The sequence below is a fragment of the Sciurus carolinensis genome, chromosome 5 (assembly GCF_902686445.1).
Source record: "Sciurus carolinensis chromosome 5, mSciCar1.2, whole genome shotgun sequence".
Classification (NCBI taxonomy): Eukaryota; Metazoa; Chordata; class Mammalia; order Rodentia; family Sciuridae; genus Sciurus; species Sciurus carolinensis.
Genome location: NC_062217.1, coordinates 39,046,352 through 39,070,599, shown reverse-complemented (window position 1 = coordinate 39,070,599; position 24,248 = coordinate 39,046,352). Strand labels below are relative to the sequence as shown.

The window sequence follows — 24,248 nt, the reverse complement described above, 5'->3', positions numbered from 1 at the left end:
AAATCTTAAATATATAATGAATTTTTATATCCTGATCATGGATAATACAACTTATATATGGAACACAAAAATTAGGTCAAAAGAAAACATTAGCAAATTACACAAGTCAGAAATAGTATAGGGCTGGGCTGTAGCACAGTGGTAGGGCACTTGCCTAGCATGTGTGAGGTACTGGGTTTGATCCTCAGTACCACATATAAATAAAATATAAAGGTATTGTGTGCATCTATAACTAAAAAATATTGTAAAAAAGAAATAGTACAAAAATATCAAGAGGTAATAAAATTGGACATTAGAAAATAAAAACCAAAAATTATTTTCTATATGGAAATTTAACAACCTTATTTTAAACAGTTCTTGGATAAAAGGAAATATACACAAAACTTACAAAATTTCTAAAGAATTATAATGGAAACACCACATATCAGAATCTATAGGATTTATTTTAAGTGATGATCAAAACAAAATTCAAAGTCTTAAAAAACTTATATAAATTTTCTGGGTATAGTGGTGTATGTCTGTAATTCCAGATACTTGGGAGACTGAGACAGGAGGATCTTAAGTTCCAGGACAGCATGGGCAACTCAGTGAGACCCTGTCACAAAACAAAAATTAAAGAAAGGGCTGGGGATGAAGTTCAGTAACAGAGAGCAATTGCCAACCATGAGCAAAGCCCTAGGTTCAATCCCCAATACAAACAAACAACAAAACCCACAGTAAGATAAAATAAATCATACAAATCAGTCCACACACACAGAATATCTGTACAAAGGGTAAACCATAATGTGATCTATGTTTTCGATGACAATGATGTATCAATAAAAAATACAAAAGTGATGAGGTAAAGAACAAAAAAATTATAGATATAATAAGTTAAAACCCCAGTTCTCTGAAAATATTAAAAAAGAAAATATCCCAGCTAACTTAATTAGAAAAAAAGAGGGCAGCAGTACAAAAATACAAATTAAGAAGCGATGAGGAAAGTCATTCTTGAAACAATAAATTTTAAAACAACAAAAAAAACCTATAAAGTACTCTGCTTGGTTACAAGTCAGTAAAGTTCTAAAACCTAGATGAAGTGAATTTCCTGGGACAATAATTTACAAAAACAGACCTTGATAAAGATAGAAAGCTTAAACAGGCCAACTTCCAAGTAAAAATAGAGAAATATTTCAATCACACAAAAAGGAACCAAGACCTAAAAGGATAGATTTAATGCTATAAATTTTTCCAGAGCATAGAAAAGAAGTATAATATTAATACCTTAAAAAATTATGAGTATTATATTTATTCACTTATTATATAACTTATGAATAAAAGACCAATTGTATTATCAATTAATTATATTAATGCAATTACCAACTAACACTTTACTATTTAAATAATGCAAATTTTCATGCCTAATAAATAGCACCAAACTAAACTGCATATCATTACTTATTAAATACTAATGCAAAAATACTGATGCAAAACACAGCATACTGAGAGAATAATACAGCATGAACAAGTGACATTATTTAAGGAATGCAAGGAAGATTCAGTTTTAGGAATACTGTACAATAAAATCTCATAAGGAGAAAAATCATAGGATTATCTCATAAAAACTGAAAAACCCTCACCATTTTTGAGAAAAGACTCATAAATTTATGGATATTTCTTTAACATAATAAAGTACCTCTAACTCAAATTCTAGACACAACCAAAAAAAGCTGACAAATTTGATTAAATAAAAAGCAAAGAAAAAGTTGCATGAAAAAATATATCATAGAGACAAAACACAAGATAGAAATATATTCAAAATATGTATCATGAAAAACCAGAATATCTTTAATATAAAAAAAAAAACTCTTAAAAACTTAATAAGGAAAGTGGGGAGGATCTTGATCTGAAATCAATTTCCATGCATGTATGATTTTTTTTTTTTTTTTTGGGTGGTGCTGGGGATTGAACTCAGGACCTTGTGCTGGCAAAATAAGCACTCTACCAACCAAGCTATATCCCCAGCCCACATGAATGAGTTTGTTGGGATGAACTCAACCACTATGTATAGCTATAAATTTTTTTTTCTCAAAAAAAAAAAAAAGGCTAAGAAAAAATAAGACTAAACTTACGGAAAAGCAGACAATAAATACGAATAATCTGTTTGCATAAATACAAATAAAAATATCCTAAAAAACAAAATGTTTAACATCACCCATAACAAGTGAAAAGCAAATTAAAACTGAGATAGTTTCTTACCTATCAGATAAACAAAAATTTCAAATGTGACAACACATCTATAGCAAAGCTATGGAGAGAGTCACTTTTATGTGCCACTAGTGGGGAAGCAAAATGGTATAATCCCTAAAAATCAGGTAATCTGGCAGTATGTAACAAAAATTTCAAATGCATTCACTCTTTGACCCAACAATCTTGCTTCTAGGAATTTACCATGACACTATACCCCTAATAATATAAAAATGCATAAGAATACTAAAATTGTGAATAAACTATGTCTACAAAACAGAATCCTATAGAATGATAGTCTGCTATGCTCTGTGATGTTTAAGAGACTCCAAAATGAAAGGTAACTTTGTTTCATTACATGACTCCTACTAGGAGCAGAAAATCATTTGTCCCCTAAGTAATACACAGAGGCTTTGATAATGAGGATTCCAGACTGAGATTAATGAATGGTTTTCAGTGGGGTCTCCATGACACTACCTCAAAGGCTAAAGCATGAGCCAAAGGTAAGCTAGTGCTAGGTCTTAGACCTCTGAAAATGCATACTTGTGTAGTCTCCCTTTAGTTTTGTTTTTTTAATATATTGGATCTTCGTTATTTAAAGAAACTTATAGGACCTTTGTTACTTAAAGAATCTTAAAAATTTTTAAATTCACAGCCTAAGATTATTGGATGTTTCTAATTTCTTCTATTTCCTTCAGTTTGTTTTCCTTATCTCTATTACTAGACTAAAAGCTACTCAACATTTTTGATGTTGTTAATTTTGTTTGTTGCTGTCTTTTCCCATCTGAGCTACCTCTGCTGTTTCATACTTCATCCTTCTCCTCTTCATTTTTCTTGGTTTTCCTTTTCTTGGATTCTATGCCAAACTACTTGTTTTTTATGATCACTAATAATCAATGAATGTACTTGTTTCCTTCTAGTTAGTTAATTAATCATACACCAACAAAGTCTTTGGAAATCCTTGGCTACTTTATTTTTTACCATTTGTGTCCGTTTTTTGCTGCTGAAAACCTTTACAACTTTACCTCACCAATAATTTCAGATGCTTGAAGACTGCTAGAAAGCCAAAGTACAGATAACTCAAATAGGGTAGACACACTCGCATACCAAGGTTAAAATTCCTGCAGGGTCAATTTTTTGAATTAACAATCTTCTTGGAAACTTGTATAATATGAACCACAGAAAAATCTCTAGCAATCAAAAGTCTTACAAGGATATGCTCAGCTAAAAGAGCTTCATGGATTTTGCTACCTTTAGTACAGTAAATATGCTAACAAATAATGACCTGTTAAGGACCATTACTGAAAACTATTACTATGTACAGCATTTCCTAGAAGATTAGATGTCTATGGAATGTTAACTTCACACAGGCTTCAGAGACAACTAGAGCTGAATGAAATTGCAATTAATTATATAATTACATTTAGCCCTTATATTCAGCCTAAGAATAACTCAGTAAACTTTGGGTGCTCAATTTCTGCACATTCCAAAGAAAGGACTGGCCTGAGATCAGTTCCTGTCAGGTAGTCTGAGTCTGATAACAACCTCTTTTGTAGACCTGACACTGGGTTGTGCCAGATAGTTTATGATAACAATTTAATTTATGGAAAACACCTCTTTTGATTCCTGCAGACCTTGGGCCATGCTATATCAGTCTGACCTCAGGGAAGGGCTGAGTAAGGTCAGTCACACAGGTAGTACATGCCATGTGGCTACCCCCAACAAAAACCCTGGACACCAAGGTATAGGAGCTCCCTTGGACAGCAATAATTCATACGTGATGTCACACAACATTGCTGGGAGAATTAAGTGCTGCCTATGACTCCACTGGGAGAGGACAACTGGAATGGAAGCTTGCACCTGGCATTTTCCTCAACCCCATTCTATCTACCTTTTGGCTTTGCTGATTTTAATCTTTTTGCTATAATAAATTATAAGCACAAGTATAATACACCTTTTCTAAGTTCTATAAGCCCTTTTTGTGAGTCATCAAAACTGAAGATGGTCTTAAGAATCCCCAATATACTTATCACCAATAATCTATTCTCAGCACATAATCAATCCACTATAACTGACTAATTTAATTGGTACCAGCAGTAAAATAATTAGAATTAATTTAGATGTTAGTGACACTGAAAACTGTCCAGTTCTTTCAAGCCATGGATGAATGATTTCAAAAGGGGGAAGAAAACCAGATGTTCCAGAATTACCAGGATTGCAAATTAACCTAAGCAACACAACGATAGAAACAAATTCAGGGTCATTACTTAGTTTTGCTTCTAAATGGTACACAGGCATATTAAAGTTTAAAACCTATGAATTGTCTCCACACTCCAAACCAGCCTTTCCTTAGCATTCTCAGTAGTCATCATTTAATAAATTCTTAATTTACTTCTCATGCTTTATACCTTTCCCTGCTGTTGTTTGTATACTCTACTGCATCCTAACCAGAAATTCAAGTTCGGAAAAGCTGGCTATTATCCCTGACTCATCTTACCATTCATATCAAATTCAGTAAATTTATCACCTAAGTATTTCTCGAGCTCCCTGGCCTTCTTAATTTTAATGCTTCAACCTGTAGTACTGGCCCTGATTTTTCTCATTTCTATCACAAAACCACCATAACTGATGTGCTTCCCCAACTCCAATTTCCTCTAAGATCTACACTCCTGTCAAGTAGTATGAGCTATCAATCCAAAATAGCCAAATTTGACCATTTTTTCTTTAGTTCCCTATCAGTTATACAAAAAAGATACATGATTCTTAATGGGGTATCCAACATCCTATATGATCTAGAACCTGATAAATCTCTTCCTTACTTTTTGTTTCATAATTTACATTGCTATCACACTACTTTAATGAAGTCCTTTGCATTCCATTTTTAGCCCTTCCTCACATAATCTCAACCAATGCCAGTATTTTCGTTAATTCTTTATATATGGATAAATCCTAAATCCATATTGTCTTCTCCTTCTTGGAAATAGTTCTACAGAGGATCAACAAGTTCCCCAACTTCTACTTACTTTATCTCCTAACACTCAAAAATCTCCCTCCCTTAATTATTCCTATTATTACTTATTCTAGTTCAGACCTCTATCAAATTCTTTAAACCTATTACAGTAGCAAAAAGGGTTTGCGTACACTCAAATTTCCCCTACTCTAAACCCTTCACACGTTTTGTTTTTGTGGTTGTTGTTATTATCTTGGGGTACTGGGGATTGAACTCAGTAGTGCTTTACCACTGAGTTACACCCCCCACCCCATCCTTTTTATTTATTTTGAGAGAAGGACTCACTGAGTTGCCCAGGATGGCCTTGAACTTGTGATCCTGCTGCCTTAGACTCTAGAGTTGCTGTACGGTCATATCTGGAGACTTCCTTCTTTTTATAATGCTCCACTCAAATGTTACTTCTTTGGTGAAGTTTTCCGGTTTGCTAAACAAAATTATCTGTGCTTTCATAATAATCTAACACTTTGATCACTCCTTTATTATATTTTTTTCATTTGCTTTCATACCATATTATGTGATCATGGTATTGAAGAGCATAAACTTTTGGAACTGGCTTAAATTCTCAGCTACAGCTCTTTTGTATGCTGTTAGTACTTAAGTTTTACCACTTTACAAATACTTTCAATAATTCTATAGTAGTTCCCCTTTCATCTGTGGCAAATGCCACCACACCGTTTGACACTTAATTAAAACCCCTGCCCAGACCCTCAAGAGCAACATCTACATCTCGACGTGTGCTTTACTTACATTTATGTCCGTATGGTATATGAGGACACATAAAGCTGGCAAAATCTGAGGAAAGAAGATAGACAGTAAGTAACACACAGCTCATGGATATGTATTAGTAAACAGGAACAAATATGACACAAAAAGCACTAAATACACACTGTTTGCAGGGCAAGAAAGTCAATGTTAAATTTGTTTGAATTTCTATTAGGAAAATGAAAATCTGATAAATCTGAAAAACCAAAAGCATATTTCAAATGTCCAGTTAAAACATTCTATATATTCTGCAGAGATTAATATATCTTAAAGGAAAAACACTAGTTTTCAATAACTTTATGGTAAATGATAGAAAATGTCAGCTGGGTGCAGTGAGGCACATCTGTAATCCCAGTGGCTCAGGAGGCTGAGGCAGGAGGATTCCAAGTTCAAAGCCAGCCTTAGCAACTTAGTGAGTCCCTGAGCAACTTAGTGAGACCCTGTCTCAAAATAAAAAATAAAATGGGCTAGGGATGTGGCTCAGTAGTTAAGCACCCCTGGGTTCAATCCCTGGTACCAAAAAGAAAAAAAAAAAAGGTTGAGTGAAAAGAATGAAAATGCAAATACAGTTAAAGCTATTAAAGTAAAGTTACTCTTACAGTTCTCATTGTCTCACTTACCTGATTAATGTTTATAAAAATAAGATTTTTACTTAATAAGCTACTTAAGTGAAATTAAAACTTTTTGATTTCTGCCTTAGTCAAGAAAATTACAACCAGTACAAAATATAAAGCTTTGTTTTATGGATTTCATCCTTACAGATCTCTTTTTAAGATCTGGGAGAGATTTTAAAATTCTTCCCAAGAAACTAAACTACCCTTGTATAATAATAACAAAAGGTAGCAGAAGCTGGCTAAAGATGTAAATTAGAGAGAGACAGTCAACTGTTATCTAACCAGTCAAAGGAATAAAGGATTCATAGGATTTTTTAAAATACTCAGATATCCACACATATATATGTTAGCTGTAAACAGCAAAGTTTTTACTTTGTGTTAATTAGATTTAACACTAACTTTGTCAGAAATCAATTAGACTTAATGTGATTTCACTCAAGAACATCTGCAAGTACGTACACTAGTTTTATCTGTAGCAACCCCTTTTTTAGTAATAACCACATAATGCAATGTACTAATAAAACTTAGATTTTTCTCCCTCCTTTCATATTTTTCTATTTCAAATTTTTATGTTTATGAAAATAGTCATTAAAAAATAACTTTAGGATGGACTGACATTCTTTGAGGTACGATAAAACACTCAACTTTTATTTCACAGAAGTCAGTAATTAAATATGGTATGTTACTAAAAATCTCATACCTGCAATGAAATCAGTATATGCATTATTTCATTCCCCTGTGCATGAACACCTAAAGCAAAAACATAGGGAAAATATACCATTTGTCCTTTACAGTTCTTCATTTACCTCCTGAACTGTCTCCATAGGCGGTGGGGGGTCCTTATTCCTGCAGAGATTGACAATGACCCATGTGACGTTCCGAAGGAAGGTGATGGGAATGGAGGGATTGATGAAGGACAGAAGAGGTTTGACAACTCCCAGTGATATGACATAATCTCTACATTGAGGACCATCACCTACAGAAATGAAAATTGTATTTAAAAAAAAAATTACATTCAGGATGAGAAAGTTTGAAATGTATGCAATGGCTTATGTTGGGACACTGATGTTCTATGTTTCCTCACCATTAGTCAAAGGCATCAAGTGTTGCTGTTTCTTCCGATTTTGATTTGAGGAACACAAATTTAACCTACCGCTGCTGATAAAAATTATATATCCTTTTGAAAGAGGTACCACCTTAAGTTAGTATTTGAGGGTAGAACCTATTCGACCCACATTAAATTCAGAGGAAACATAGTGTGTAAATGGCTATGCCAATGTAGAAAAAAAGTTAATTAAGATTCTTAATTGGGAATCTTTTCAAACCTAAATGCAACTTACCTATAATGTTTCCCAAAGCCCAAACTGCTTGTTCACAAACATTCTGATGTGGTGAATGAAGAAGTCTCAGAAAAAGAGGTACTGCATCTGTAATGAAAAAAAAACCTAATACTTATACTGGTAAAATTCTGTTTATAAATTTCAGCCTAAATAAGTTGATAAAGTACACAGAGCCTGGCACATTGTAGCTGTCCAATTTACAGTCCCCTGGATGAATATATGTGGCCCGGATATCTTTAAAGATAATTAATTTTAGTATTTTCCCCAGTAGTATTTGACTAACATACAAATTAACAGTATCTAACCATTATTATACTGTTAACTAAAAGAAAACAGCAGCATGACATCTTTCCTATAATTTATTTAAAAAAATAAAAAGATGCTAGGCATGCCTGTGATTCCAGCTACCACAGAGTATGAGGCAGGAAGACTGATGGTTTGGGAAAGCCTGGGCCATTTACTAAGATTATCTCAAGATAAAACAAAGACTAGGGATGTAGCTCAGTGGTAGAGCACTTGTCTAACATATACAAGGCCTTGGATTCAATCACCATTTCCACACACTCAAAAGAGTCCCTACCCCAAACACGTAACTTAATTTTTTAAATCTTTTTTTGGGGGGTTGCGGGGTGGTGTTATGGGGATTGACCCCAGGGGTGCGTAACCACTAAACCACATCCCCAGCCTTTTTTATTTTTTCTTTTGAGACAGGGTCTCACTAAGTTGCTTAAGGTCTTGCTAAGTTCCTGAAGCTGGCCTCAAACTTACAATCCCCCTGCTTCAGCCTCCCAAATTGCTTGGATTACAGGGGTGCACCACCACACCCAGCTATTTTTTATTTTGAGAAAGGGTCTTGCTAAGTTGCTCAGGGCCTTACTAAGTTGCTGAGGCTGGCTTTGAACTTGTGATCCTTCCAAGCTGCTGGGATTACAGACATGCAACACAGCGACTGGCCTAACTTTAAAATAAAATACTTAAGCCAATGTAATCTTAATCCTGATACAGGACTAACCAAAGAATCGATTAATCTCATATCAGGTATATCTTATATTTCAAAACAATTTGTTATTATAATTTTCACTTTTTATATGACTTACATTATTATACCCATTTCTAGGATAAGCTAGATCGCTTTTTCATAAATTTCAATACTGTGCTCTCTCTGGGATATTTTTGTTATAGCTTTGCATTACCTGTATATTTACTTGACATTCTAATTTAAATTGACTAACACTTTAAACAAATAGAATTTATCAATTTTTATTACATGTGTGTAATAAAATAACTTTTAGTATTTATACAGAGTTGGGCAGTCATAGACACAATGTAATTTTATATTTCCATCATCACAAACGAAATCTCTTATTCACGGCAACCATTCATTGACTGTTTACTCCTCTGCCATCAACTGCCTTAGCTCTAGGTAAACATTAAATATTTGCTTTCTGTATAAATTTGCCTATTCTGGTCATTTCAAATAAATGAAATCATATTGCATGTGTTTTGTTTTTATGTCTGGCTTCTTTCACTTAGCATAATGCTTTTCAGGTTTACCCAGGATGTTGCAGGTAACAGTATTTTATTCTTTTTAATAGCTGAATTCCCTTGCATGTACCTTTTGTTTTTATCCACTCATCTGCTAATAAACATTTGAATTGTTTATCAATAAAGCTGTTGTAATATTTGTGTACAAGTCCTTGAATGAACATATTTCACCTTCGTTTCACCTAGGAGTGGAACTACTGGGTCATACAGTAACACTATGTTTAGCCTTTTGAAAAAATGTTTTTCAAAGCAGCTATACCATTTTACATTACCACCAGTAACAGAGTTTCAACTGAGTCACATTTTTAATTGAACTAATCTCATTTATCACTTCTGTAAAAATGCAAGACTAGTATCATTATCATAAATTGAAAATAATCAAGAAATAAACAATGAGGGCTGGGGTTGTGGCTCAGTGGTAGAGCACTTGCTTGCCTAGCATGTGTGAGGCACTGGGTTTGATCCTCAGCACCACATAAAAATAAATAAAATGTACTGCATTCATCTATAACTAGAAATATTAAAAAAAAAAAAGAAATAAGCAATGAAAACAAAACACTGTTGTTAAATTCTACCTCCTAGTTTCTATTAAAGCCCTAGTCTAAAACCTGTGACCTTTTTTGTTACAACAAACACCAAACTGGAAACTTCAGAAGGGCTGTGTCCCTTTCTGTCACTATGTCATTAGTTATCAGCACATCTTGAGGTAGCAAAATTTTAAAAACATACATGGTATAACCATAAGTCATTCCTCATACCTTGAAGGTATTAGAAATAAAAATTGAAAATCCTGGGGGCTGGGGAGATAGCTCAGTCAGTAGAGTGCTTGCCTTGTAAGCACAAGGCCCTGGGTTCGAACCCCAGCACCCAAAAAAAAAAAAAAAAAAAATTGAAAATCCTGTTTGGATGGAGGATGGTCTCTAGCCCAAAAAAATAAAACTCTACTCCCTTTTTAGTAACCACAGTTAAGATTATATACTGATAGACTAATGATAATTATGGGAAAGACATCAATCTTATAATATTTTTATAACAGAAAATCAATCAGTTAAAATGTTAAAAGGTAAAAGTCCATCTTCACTACAAAACCCATTTTCTTGTCATCACTAAAAAGTTTAGAGGAAAAGGAGTTTAATTGACTTACTAGACTGTACAACAGCTTGAGTCTGTGCAGAAGTTCCTGATGCTATATTAGTTAGTGCCCAAGCAGCTTCAAACTGTAATGAAGGACTGTAAGAAATAATAATTAAAAAATCCATTTATACATATAACTACCACCTAAATTTATGAATCTCAGACCTATATAGCTCTCTTGAATTTAACATTTTATACCCAATGGCCTACTGCACATCTTTGCCTGAATATCTCACTGCCTCCCATGCCAAACCCTATAAACCTGCTTCTTTATATCATTGGTAGTTGTGACAATTAGCCGGTCATCATGTCCCTTGACTCTTTCTCACCCGCAGACAACTTATCTAATCAGAGTCATGACAATTTTACCTCTTGAATATTTCTTGCATTTACAAAATTACCCTTAATATCACTGTGCTAGATGAGGCCCTCATTATCTCAGTTGAATCACTGCCAGCCTCTAGGCTGGTCTTAAAGCTGGAACCCCATCTGATTCTACATACTATCTGTGTGACATATTGGAGATATTACAGGGCTGCATAATTTTGCTAAAAAAGACAAGATCATTATAATTTGGAATAGTCATGGAAGACCTCACAAAGAAAGTGAAAACTGATCTAACTTCTAAAGATGGATTTTAAAAGGCAGGCACTGAAAGCTGGGGCAAAAAAGATATCATAGGTGGAATGATCATGTGTATAGATGACAGGGAATAGATCAAGAGAGGTAAAGGCCAAGAAGAGATATAAAAAAAGCTGGGAGCTTTTGTGTACAATGTGTCAAAATGCATTCTATTGTCATGTATAACCAATTAGAATAACAAAAAAAAAAAAGTTGGGAGGATGTTTCAAATCCTAAGCTACAGAATTTGTATTTATTCTATAGGTATACTAAGTATAGAGTGCTATTGAAAAGGGGAGTAAAGAAAATAATGGTTAGTTAATGGTGTGCAGGATGGATAAACAAGGTTAAAGGTTGATGTAGGAGAGCCCTAATAAAAGACAAGCACAAAAATGACCTGTCAAAAGAGTTACACTTGTAATCCCAGCAGCTTAGAAGGCTGAGGCAGGAGGATCAACAGTTCAAAGCCAGCCTCAGCAAAAGTGAAGTGCTAAGCAACTCAGAGATACCCTGTCTCTAAATAAAACACAAAATAGGGCTGGGGATGTGGGTCAGTGGTCTCGTGTCCCTGAGTTCATTTCCTGCTATACCCCATATGGAGGGGGTTATATACAGAAAGTTAGCATAGACAGATGAATGAGTACAAACACCTTAATTAGAATACCACAGTAGGAGGGGTTAGAGCTAGCAAAAAGGAAGATAAGCCAAATAGGAAATTAAAAGATAAATGTATAAACATTGAAGAAAGTGAGATTGTTAGTATCAAAAAGTTAAAAAGAATGAAGAAAAGGTTTTAAGGAAAATAAATATCAGAGCTGTAACAAGCAATGAAGATGGAAAATATAGCATTAAAAAAGATGGAGCAGAGGAGGAAATGGAACAGTAGATAAGAACTACATGATGAATTCTGGGAGAAGGCAAGGAATAAGAAAGTATCTGAGGCAGAGGAGAAAATGAAATACAGTAAGATCAGAGATGATAACGTATGTTGTCCCAAATTAGAAGAAGAAAGGATTATTAAGCTGGTTAGGTGGTCTGGCACAATACTGGAAATGGGGGCCATAAATGAGAAATATAAAGATATAAACAAATTGAATTACAAAGCCAGGGATAATCTTCCAATATGTCATGTGAAAAAAAAAATTATAGAAAAATGAGTACATGAGTAAATAATGAGTGAACAATTATTTTAATTTTAAGACTGTATAAAATGTTTTATGTATATATAATTTCCATTTTCTACAACAACCTCATTTTTACAGAAGTATGTGAGGTTCAAAAATCACTTGGGTTTTCGACAACCGGCAAACCCTGGATTTAAACCACAGTCTATGGTGTTTTACAGTATAAAACAATTTCCCATGAGATATCCATAAAATCATATTTAAGTCACCAGCAACTTTTTATTCTTGCTTTGGGTGGTGGTTACTCAGGTCTGTGTTTTATAATTTTTATTTAAAATGCATATATTTTAGCATACTTTTTTTTCTTATATATATATGCTGTTTCACAGACACATTCATACCAATGAGTCTATGCCAGAGGATTAAAAGGAGTGAGCAAAAAAAGAAAGAAAACAGGACCATGAAGAAAAATAGGGCCCAAGTCAGGGGTAGTGGCATACAACTGTAATCCTAGTGACTTGAGAGGCCGAGGCAGGAGGAGTATTACAATTTCGAGACCAGTCTGGACAATTTAGCAAGACTGGGTCTCAAAATAAAAAATGAAAAGGGCAGGGATGTAGCTTAGTGGCACAGTAATCCTGGGTTCAATTTTCAGAACCCCTATACCCACATACACAGACAAAGGGAATGGGGGACAGGAGCCTCTAAAGGTATAAGTAGGATATTGTTTATAAATAACTGACAATGGGCTTGGGTTGTGGCTTAGTGGTAGTGCGCTCGCCTAGCATGCGGGAGGACCTGCATTCGATCCTCAGCACCACACAAAAATAAAATAAAGGTACTGTGTCCACCTACAACTTAAAAAAACAAAAAACAAAAAAACAAAAAACTGATTAAAAAAAAAAAAAAACCTTTACCTTTACTAAAAAAAAAACCTTTACCTTTACTTAAATAAATCTTGTTTCAGAAAATACACACATGACAGTACGAAAAAGTTTCAAGGGTCTAAGGGTGTGGGATGGAAAGGACTGTGCAACGTGATGGAAGCAGAAGGCACTTTTAAAACTAAAAACCCTTAGTGGCAACATTTATATATCACTATTTTTATCTGTCAACTGAAAATTCCTTGGATAGCATTTAGCAAAATATCCCAAATTTTAGTCTAAATGCTTTTAAATGCAAAAATAGCATTTGTTTTAAACATTTAAGTTAAAACTTATATTCTCCCCAGTTTATTCAAACTTATGAAGTTTAAGACATAGCCCTGAGATATTTCATAAGATACCAAACAGTATTTTTTTGTTTTTCTTCTTGATAACCACCTAACTCAATGTATCACAAACGAAAAACATGATGTTAGACAACTAATCATGGCTGAAGGAAGCTCTATTAAAAACTACACAGAAGATCAGGGATCAGTTGGAATATTCCCAGGGTACAGAAGAGCCACTCAGTTCTGGAAACCATTCATGTTGACTAGTCATGAGGTTAATCTATATATAGACTCATAAGCAAAGGGTGACTCAAATACTATTTGGGTTGTTTTAAAGTATTACTAATTAAAAAAAAAATAACAAAGACTTTATAGTCTTCAAGATAGATTAAAATAGGCAAATACCCAGGAGCTAAATATTTTCTATAAAATATATATTTCAGAAACTAAAAAGAAAAGTACTTTTGGTCTGTTGAATATGATCACAGAATTAGAAAACTACTATAAAAAGGCATGACAATTAAGAACATAATAAATGCAAAACCAAATTGAACCTCTTGGCTAGAAAACAATCCAAGATCTTAAATTAACTGGAAAAAAGCAAATAGGGAATTAAATCCATACTTACTTATCATCCCTCTCTAGACATTTGACTAAAATTGGTAAAATCCCAGATTTTATGAGGTCATCAATTGGTGGGTTTCTGTCACTGGATAATAGTTTTCTATAAAAAGAAAAAAAATTGTTATAATTTTCAAACTATGAACAGAAATAATAATGTACTCATCCTAGTCTATCAGCTAAAACACTGGAGATATAACTCTTTCACTGGACAAATTAGTATTTACCTTGCTGCCTGGACAGCACTCAACTGGACCACTGGGTTATCGCTTGTGGCATTCTGTAAAACCAAATGTGTATTTCAGAAATTTTAAAAGAATCTATTTAAAAAAACTTCCAATTGATAATATTAAATTAACAACATACCTGTAATATAGCTTCTAGTGTTACATTTTGCTTAAAAAGAAGAAAAAAACGATAGTTCAGAATAGTTTATTAGCAAAACTACATTCATTAAATAGCTACCAGCTAAAGTTAGAGCTAACATGCTTTGTCTTTATCAAATTGGTCTTACATTAAAAAATGAAGTTCTGGTTACTCTAAAATTTATTTTAAATATACTTTGTAAGAACAAATTAACTTACTGCTTTAAAATCAGCATCAACATCTGAATCTTCTAAACTTTCTTCTTGGGGAACATTTCTCTTTTTCAGTAAGTGTTCATCTCTTTTGTTCTGAAAGGTAACCAATAAATGCTTAAGAACTCATGAGGGCTACTGTTAGTGAAAATATTCATTGAAATTATTTCAACTTTAATTTGGGGATACAATACTATCATAAGCATGCAGCAAATATATTTTAACTAATATACCAGTTTTCTTTTTCTTTCTTTTCAGTGCTGGGAATGGAAATCAGGGCCTTACATATGCTAGGTCAAGTATTCTGCACTGAGTTGCCTGAAGCAATTTACTAAGTCAGCTTAAAAAGGAAGATCTCAAGGCTCAAATGTTAAGGTGTGTACATATTTGGGGGGGCGGGGGTGTAGGGAGGGGAATTCATTAACATGAATGTCACTTACCTTGCCATCATTTCGGATTTAAACTCTTACTATCTAGCTTTTACAAACAAGAATTCTCTACTAGCAAATAAATACATTTCTATATTTTATGAGATCTCAACTTTGTCATAGTAACTATACTGTTTCATACATTATGTAACTCTGGGTAAATCACCAATTTCTGTTTTTAGTTTGCTGTAGAATTAATGAAAACAAAGCATGGTGGTGCAAACCTATAATTCCTGTACTAAGGCAGGAGGATCCCAAGTTTGAGGCCATTCTGGGGAACTTAGCAAGACCCCGTCTCAAAATAAAATATAGAAAAGGACTGGAGATGTAGCTTAGTGGCAGAGCACCTCTGGGTTCAATCCTCTGTATCATAAATAAATAAACAAATAAATAATAAAATAAAAAGGGCTGGGGGTGTAGCTCAGTAGTAGTGTTTATGCATGAGACCCAGGATTCAATGCCCAGTGCCAATAAATAAGATCAAAAGACTGGCTAAATGACTTCTAATATCCTTTTCAAATTAAAATTCCAAAGGATATACTTTTAGTGTTAAAAATACTATTTATTCAAGTGATTATAACATTACTGAAGAGGTATTAAATATTCATGACAATTCAGGTCAAACAAAATTAACACTAAAAACATAATGACTAATCTTCATGGCACCACTTCTTTTTTATGGGGGCGGGGACAGTACTGGGGATTGAACCCAGGGGTGCTTAACCACTGTATTTTATTTAGAGACAGGGTCTCACTGAGTTGCTTAGGGCCTAAGTTAAGTTGCTGAGGCTGGTTTTGAACTCACAATCCTCCTGCCTCAGCCTCCCCTGGGGCCGCTGGGTTTATATGCGTGCACCACACCAGGTGTCACCAATTTTTGTGCTATTTACATGTAAGCAAGTATGATTAAACAAACCGATGCCTATAAATACACTTATCATTCATTTATCATTCATTCCCACTTATATCACAGTACCCTTCTTTAGTAATTACCCAAATAACCAATTTCAAATGATTTTTTAATTAAAGCATCTTATAAACATTTAAATCTGAACACTGATGTTTTACATTGTCTCAAATTATGTCCACAGAATAGTTATTAATTTACAAATGGAACACCTGAAATGGTATTCTTGACCAAGTGAAAAAAATATACAGCAAAAGACAATATACAGCAAAAGACAATTCAACACTGTGTGCCCCTGGTCTGGTGCAATGAGAAAAACACTACTACTTTGTTGTATTCCTGACCAAAACCCATAAATAATCTCAGAAAAGTCAAACCTAAATCTGCTGTTCCACAAAAAGGAGACCTATCCTCTTTAAAGGTGTAATCATGAAAGATAAAGACTGAGGAACAGCATCAAATTGAAGGAAACCAAAGAAACATGACAGTGAAATGCAACGTCTGATCTTAGATTGGATCTCTGATTTATAAAGTCCATTATGGAAAAATTTGCAAAATCTGAGTCAGGTCTGTGGACTAGATGACAAAATGTTACCTATGTTAATCTGATAAATGTATTGTGGTCACATGGGAAAGTGTCTCCTTTTATAAAATATCAACTGCTATATTAAGGGTAATGGGGCATCATGCTTATAATTTGGTTTGAAGAAAAAAACATATAGACTAATCATTAGTTTACAATATTCATTTAGTTTATTAACTAGTATTAATTTATATAGATAAATAAAAAGAAAGAATGAGTCAAATATGGAAAAATAATAACAATCCAAGGAAACTGGGTACCAAGTGAAGGATACAATGGTGCTTTTTTGTACCATTCTTGCAACTTTAAATGAAATTGTTTCAAATTATTTTAAAAACATACAATATACAGTATTCTGTAATATATAATTTTAAAAATCTATTATATAATACAGTAATTTAAACATCTCTTTGATTCAATTCAAATTAAAGGTTTCAATAAAATTTATCAGCAAACTAACTCCCCACCTAAATTATTTTAACCCTAATCCCCTACTGTTTTCATTCTTTATTTCCTCTAACCTTTCTAGAAACTAAACAATCAAACTTCCAAAGGTCTTTCCAGAAACTTACTCCATCATTCCTATTCTCCCAGGTATTTCAAGCATGGAAGTAACATAAAGTATAAATACAACTAAAACCTTCTATATACACAGATCCTGTTCTAGGAATAGCAATTTATCTCTATGAATGAGGTGTGCTATCATTTTTAGTAGACAGCCTTTGTTTAGGAAGAAAGTTCCTATCTATTCCTAATTTGTTAAGTTTTTTTTTCCCTTTTAAGCCATGAATGTGTTTTTAATTTTATTAAATTGCACTTCTTTGGCATCTAATGAAATGGGCATATAATTTTCCCTTTTTGCCTATAAATGTGGTAAATAGTTGCTTTTCTAATGTTAAACTATCCTTGAAAGTTCTGGAATAAACCTTTTTTTTTTTTTTTTTTAAAGTAAATTGAATTTAATTTATAAATATTTTATTTAGGATTTTTCTTCCTCTATTTTTCCAAGTGAAACTGGCTGACAAGCATCTTTTCTCAGACTCTTTTGGTCTGGAACTTGGGGTCATAGTTGTTCTAGTTTCATAAGATGAGATGAGAAGTGTTCCCTTTTCACTTCCTCTGAAATCATTTAATAAAGCAAAAATTATCTGTTCCCTGAATGTCTGGTTAAAATGCTACCTGTAAAACTACAACTTTTCTTTTGCAGGAGGATTGGCAGAAGCTACATTTAAAGCTACTGATAAAAATTTATTTGTTTTTAGATATATTCCTATTTTTTATACATTCTTCAATCTGCTGGGTAGTTTTTTTTTTTTTTTTTTTTTTTCTTTTCCTCTCCTAGAAAACAAATCACTTCAGTTTAGTCTCAAATTCGTTGGCACAATGTTGCTCATATTCAAATTATGGTAGACTCCTCCTGATAAAAATGACAATAATTCCCCTTTCCATACCCACACCTTTGGGTAGTACAGTTCTATGCTGACAGCTGGCCCCACTGTGTGACTTGCTTTGGCAAGGAGATAATTAAGCAAGCAGACTTGAAAAGTGCTGACATGTCAGGGAACACCCTTCCCCTTGCTCTTCTTTTTCTGAAACCATCATGTGAACAACAGATTCAGTGAAGGATGAGGCACTGTGGAAGATAACTGAGGTCCCGGCCAACACCCACACAAGGAGATCATCCTATATCATGTAGTCACCAAACAACCCATCAACTGACCAGAGACAAGAAAGGAACCCAGAAGAAAGGAACTGAACTTTCCCAGACCAAAAAACCTTCTGTCAACCCAGAGAACTGTTAAGTAAATTAAATGGCCATTATTTCAGGATGCCAAGTTTTGGAATGGTTTATTATGCAGTAAGAACTACTGATGTACTAATGTTTTAAAATATATGCTATAATTATATTAATATGCCTCTTAAAATTCCTGACATTACTTATCTGTTCCTTCTCTCTACTTGCTATGAATTTCTCCTATCAAGTACCTACCGTTTAACTACATCCTACAGGTTCTGACATGAAATTTTGTTGGTGCCCAATGTGTTCAGAAATGCTTTAAAACTTTCACAACTACGAGGTTTTTGTAACTGCCTTCTCCTCTGATTTCTAAATTAATCACACTGTGGTCAGAGAACATGTCCTGTATAATACACTGGTATCAGCTGACATCTGCTTTGTACCAGAAGTTCTCAAACTTTCTCAGTCCACACTGTAGGCTAAAGGAAGTACCTGGCAGTTCATGATGTATATGTCTTTTTCTGGCAAAAATTAAAATGTATAATTTGAAAGAAAAAATTACTTAAGAGAAAATATGTGATTGAAAGGAATACAGAGTGCTTGAATGTTCAACAATCTCAAGATCTAACAGTTCCATGATACCTGAAGGATTTCACTGTGTTTCTTTCAAATTTTATAGTATCCCAAGGTCTCTCTGAGTTCACTGCGGTATCCAAGAGTATCTCAGGGAATAGTTTGGAAACTATAGTTTCATATTATCACAAAATCAGTTTTCAAGTATGTATGTAGTTTTATATGTTTTTAGTCAAAACCTGTGAATTAAACTAACTCCTATAACTGTGTTTATGCATTACTAAGAAGAAAGTCTCCCACAGTTATTAGATCTTTGACAAATTTCTCCTAATTTTGCCATTTTTATTTTATATGTATGTGGGCAGGTTATTGGGCATATACTACAGCTTCTTAGTAAGTTGTTTCTTTCATCAACAATTAGATAACCTCTGAATTTAAACTGAAATCGACCTAACATAAGCCAAAATATCTAGGGCACAAGAACCATACTTTTTGAAGACATGTACAAGCCAAGGAAAGGTAACATGATATGATTAATCATTAAAGGAAACTTCACCAAAACCAGTAATTTGAGGCTATGTAGCTGTGCTACATCATGTGCCAGGCATATGCAAGGCCCTGGGTTCAATCCCTAGCACCACTCAGAACAATGGCAGCAGTAATCAAGAAATTAAGCAAAAAACTCACTAGTAACAACTTGAATTATCCATTCACTTGACACACCCAAGAGATTTTTGCCCTCCTGAAAGTTGCACTACAATATATTAAGCACACATAAAAGGCGTCCTTTCTTTTGTCATGTGTAGGGGAGTTCAGGGGGTATGTGTATTAGCCCAATTTCAATACCCACCTATTTTCAAACACCCACCTAGATTAGATAATTTCTTGAGTTCCTTTAAAAATTCATTATTGACCTATTAATCACATACTATATTTAATTCTTTTCAGATTTTGCTTTTTTAAAATTGTTTGCTTTATTTAGTTATACATGACAGCAGAATGCATTTTGATTCATTGTACACAAATGGAGTACAACTTTTCATATCTTGGTAGTACATGATGTAGTCACATCATTCGTGTAATCATACATGTACATAGGGTAATGTTGTCTCATTCCACCATCTTTCCTTCCCCCACTCTCTCCCCTTATTTCCCTCTACACAATCCAACGTTCTACCATTCTTTCTTTACCCCTTCCCGTTATGTTTCAGCATCCACTCTTTTCAGATTTTGTTTTCTACCATATTCAAGCACAACAAATTGCCACTTCATAGGTCAAAAAGGTTATACAGAGATTTTTTATGTTTTAACCTAATGTTGAGTAAATAAGTTCTCTGTTTATTAATTTATAGATACAGTACTTCTTTTTCATTTCCAAATTTCTCTTTCCATCTGGAAAAAGTAGCCTGCAATTCTACACTTAAATTTGTCAAACAAGAGAAGAGTCACTTTATATAAATCTTAAAAGGAGTCAGGCATGGTGGCAGATACCTGTAATCCCAGAGACTCAGAAGGTTATGGCTGGAGGATTGCAAATTCAAAGCCAGACTCAACAATTTAGAAAGATCCTGTCTCCAAATAAAACATACAAAGGACTGGAAATGAAGCTCAATGGCAAAGTATCCCTGGATTCAATCCCCAGTACTCAAATACCTTAAAAGGATGGAAATTTTACTTATCAGTTTCACTAAAACCCAAAATAAGAAACAAATCCGTTTTTATATACTCTCCTCTTAAATCCTTATCTAGTTTTAGTTCTCCTAAAACTAAAATCCTTATTCTTGCAGATCAGTAAAAGGAAATACAAGAAACCTGGCTAAATTAAAAACTACATAAATAGGAAATATCAGAGTCAAGACTGGAACTCACATAGTGACTACAGAGACTGTTTTCTTAGCTATATCCAATGCTTGTTTTTTGTTTTGTTTTGTTTTGTTTTTAAGTAGTAGCATAACTCCAGTTGTATCTAACTGATTCCAGAGAAGTAAAATGCTCACAAGACAGACTGTCCACTTAACATTAACACTTGTAAAACAACATTATTGCTAGCTGGTTACAAAGATATTCCACCCATGAGGTTTTTTGTTTTTGTCTGTTTTTTGTACTGGGGATTGAACCCAGGAGTGCTTTACCACTGAAATACATCCTCAGCCCTTGAGACAGAGTCCTACGAAGTTGCTGAAGCTGGCCTCAAATTTGCAACCATCCTGCCTCAGCCTCTGAAGTTGTTGGAATTACAGGTATGTACCACTAGGCCTGGTCTGCAGGATCATTTAATTGTTCATTTCAAACAGCAGCTTTTTGGGGATTCTATTTACCAACTTAGGCTTTTCTTTTTACTTTTTTTTATAACTGAGAATTTTATTGAGATAACCGTAGATGCTAGTGTGCAGTTGTAAAACATAATAAAGAATGACCCCAGGCTGGGGTTATAGCTCATTTGGTAGAGTGTTTGCCTCACATGCACAAGGCCAATCCCACATGCACAAGTTCAATCCCAGCAGCACACATGTGCACACACACGCACACAAACACACAAAGAATGACCCCTTGTACCTATGTGGCTAGGTTCCTCCAATGGTAGCATTTGGCAAAACTACAATATTGGAATGTTGACAATGATTTAGTTCATCAATCTTATTCAGAATTCCCACTTTACATGCATTTGTGTGCCTGTGTAGGTGTAAATTCTGCACAATTTTATCAACCCATATAGGTTCATGTGTTCACTACCACTGTCAAGATGCTAACGAGGGCCTGATGCTGGAGCTCACTGGCAGGGTGTTCACCTAGCACGTGTGAGGCACTGGGTTCAATCCTCAGCACCACATAAAAATAAATAAATAAAATAAAGGCATGCTGACCATCTACAACCACAAAAAAAAAAAAAAAAAAAAAAAAAGGTGTTAAAGAGTCCCAAAACACAAAATGCTTACCTGTTGCCCTTTCATAAGCAAACCCATCTCCTTCTCATTTCCCTATTCTCATATCTAATCCCAGGCAACCACTATTTGTATTACATTTCCGAAATTCTGTCATTTAAAAAACGTTACATAAAATGGAATTTCACACTACGTAACTGTCTTATGATGGTACTTTTTGACTCAGTATAATTATCTGGAGACTCATACAGGTTGTTGGTTGTATTGATATTTTGTTCTTTTTATTGCCAACTTCAGACATATCACAGTTTAACAATTTGCCCTTAAAAGTTCACTTGCTTTGCTTCTGAATTTTGACTATTACAAATAAAGCTCCTATAAACATTCATGCACAAGTTTTATATGAACATAAGTTTTCATTTCTTTGGGATAAATGCCCAGGAGTGTGACTGCTAGGTCGCAGAGGTTTCATGTTTAGATAAAAGCAGCTGAATGGTCTTCTAAAGTGATAGTACCATTTCACATCCATCAGCAACAAATGAACGATCCAGTATCTTCATGTCTCACCAGCATTTGGTGTTATCACTAGTTTTTATTTTAACCACACTGATAGATGTGTAGTTGTACTTTTATAATCTCTATTTCCCTGATGGCCAATAATAAACGTCTTTTCAGGTGTTTATTTGCCAGCTGCGTATTCCCTTAAATGAAATGACTCTTCACATTTTTGCCTATTATCCAATTGTGTTGTTTTCTCTTTTTTTACTACTGAGTTTTAAGAGTTCAGTAAATATCCTGGATATTAGTCCTTTATTGGGTATATGGTTTGCAGTTATTTTTTTCCACTAACTAGCTTGTCTTTTCATCTTTTTTGCATGGCCTTCTCAGCATAAAATTTTTAATTCACTCAGGTCCAATTTATCAATCTGTCTTTTTATGGATAATGCTTCTATGGTGAAGTCTAAGTACTCTTTCTGGCCCTCGATCCTTAAGATTTCTCCCATGTTTGTTTTGGTTTTGATACCAGGGATTGAACCAAGGGGCATTTAATCACTAAGCCACTTCCCCAGCCCTTTGTATTTTTGGTTTTTTTAGAGACAGGGTCTCGCTAAGCTGATAAGGACCTCACTAAATTGCTGAGGCTGGCTTTGAACTTGTGATCTTCCTTCCTCAGCCTCCTGAGTCACTGGGATCACAGGTGTGCGCCACCATGCCCAGCTTTCTCCCATGTTTTCTTCCCTCAAAGTTTTATAGTTTTGTCCTTCACATTTCAATTTATGATGCATCTCATTCACACTCAAAGATGTGAGATTTATAGGTTGAGGTATTATTTTGTCCTATGGACGTTCAATTACTCTAAAATCATTTGTTGAAAAGGCCACCCTTCCTCCATTGCTTTGGTTTTGTACCTTTGCCCAAAATTAGTTGAGAGTCCATTTCCAGGTTCTATCTTCTATTGTACTGATCTATGTACCCATCCTTCTGCCAAAACAACACAGTATTGATTACTATATTGACCCACTTTAAGCTTTCATACTGGGTGAAGCAATTCTTCCTATTTTATTTTTCTTTGTCAATACTGTTTTAGCTATTCCAGAGTCTGTGCCTTTCCAGATACATTTTAAATAACCTTGTCTATTTCTATAAAAAATCTTGGTAAGCTTTCTATAGATAGTGCATTTAGGAATAACTGACACCTTTACTATGTTGAGACTTTCAATTCATAAATGTGGTAAATTTCTCTCCACTTACATAAGTCTGGTTTGAGTTCTCTCATTAGCATTTTGTAATCAATATACAAATCCTGTACATTATATTAATGTATACCAAAGTATTTTATTTTCTTTGAAATGACTACAAATGGTATTACATTTTAAAGTTTGGTTTCTGCATGTAGTTACTATATATAAATGATTGATTTTTGTGTTTCTTTATTCTGCAACCTTGCTAAACTCACTTATTAGACCTTAGGAGCTTTTTTATAGATCTCTTAGGATTTTCTTTATATATATGTATATTTATATGTAGTTGTAGGTGGACATAATACCTTTATTTTGTTTATTTAGTTTTATGTGGTGCTGGGGATTGAACCCAGGGTGCCTCATACATACTAGGTAAGCACTCTACCACTGAACTACAACCCCAGCCCCCTCTTGGGATTTTCTACATAGATACTCATGTCACCTGCAGATATGGGTCATTTTATATCTTCTTTTCCAAACTATATGTCTTTTATTTGTTTTTCTTGACTTAAAGCACTGGCTAGAACTTCCAGCTCTGTATGGAATAACATCAGTTAAGAATGGACACCCTTGCCTTGTTCTGAAATCTTAGGGGAAAGCATTCGTC

The 24,248-nt window shown here is 34.1% G+C and overlaps 1 protein-coding gene across 1 annotated transcript in view; it reads right to left on the bottom strand.

Annotated features, from left to right (window-relative positions):
* The window catches only part of Kpna3 (karyopherin subunit alpha 3), an 85,557-nt gene that overhangs the window by 11,464 nt on the left and 49,845 nt on the right, over positions 1-24,248 (bottom strand). Inside the window, exons 3-10 of the mRNA XM_047553112.1 lie at positions 14,795-14,884; positions 14,577-14,606; positions 14,438-14,490; positions 14,218-14,313; positions 10,642-10,727; positions 7,953-8,039; positions 7,419-7,588; positions 5,984-6,028 (exon numbers count right to left, since the gene is read on the bottom strand). Coding sequence (XP_047409068.1) covers positions 5,984-6,028; positions 7,419-7,588; positions 7,953-8,039; positions 10,642-10,727; positions 14,218-14,313; positions 14,438-14,490; positions 14,577-14,606; positions 14,795-14,884 — 657 coding nt within the window. The remainder of the gene's footprint in view (positions 1-5,983; positions 6,029-7,418; positions 7,589-7,952; positions 8,040-10,641; positions 10,728-14,217; positions 14,314-14,437; positions 14,491-14,576; positions 14,607-14,794; positions 14,885-24,248) is intronic.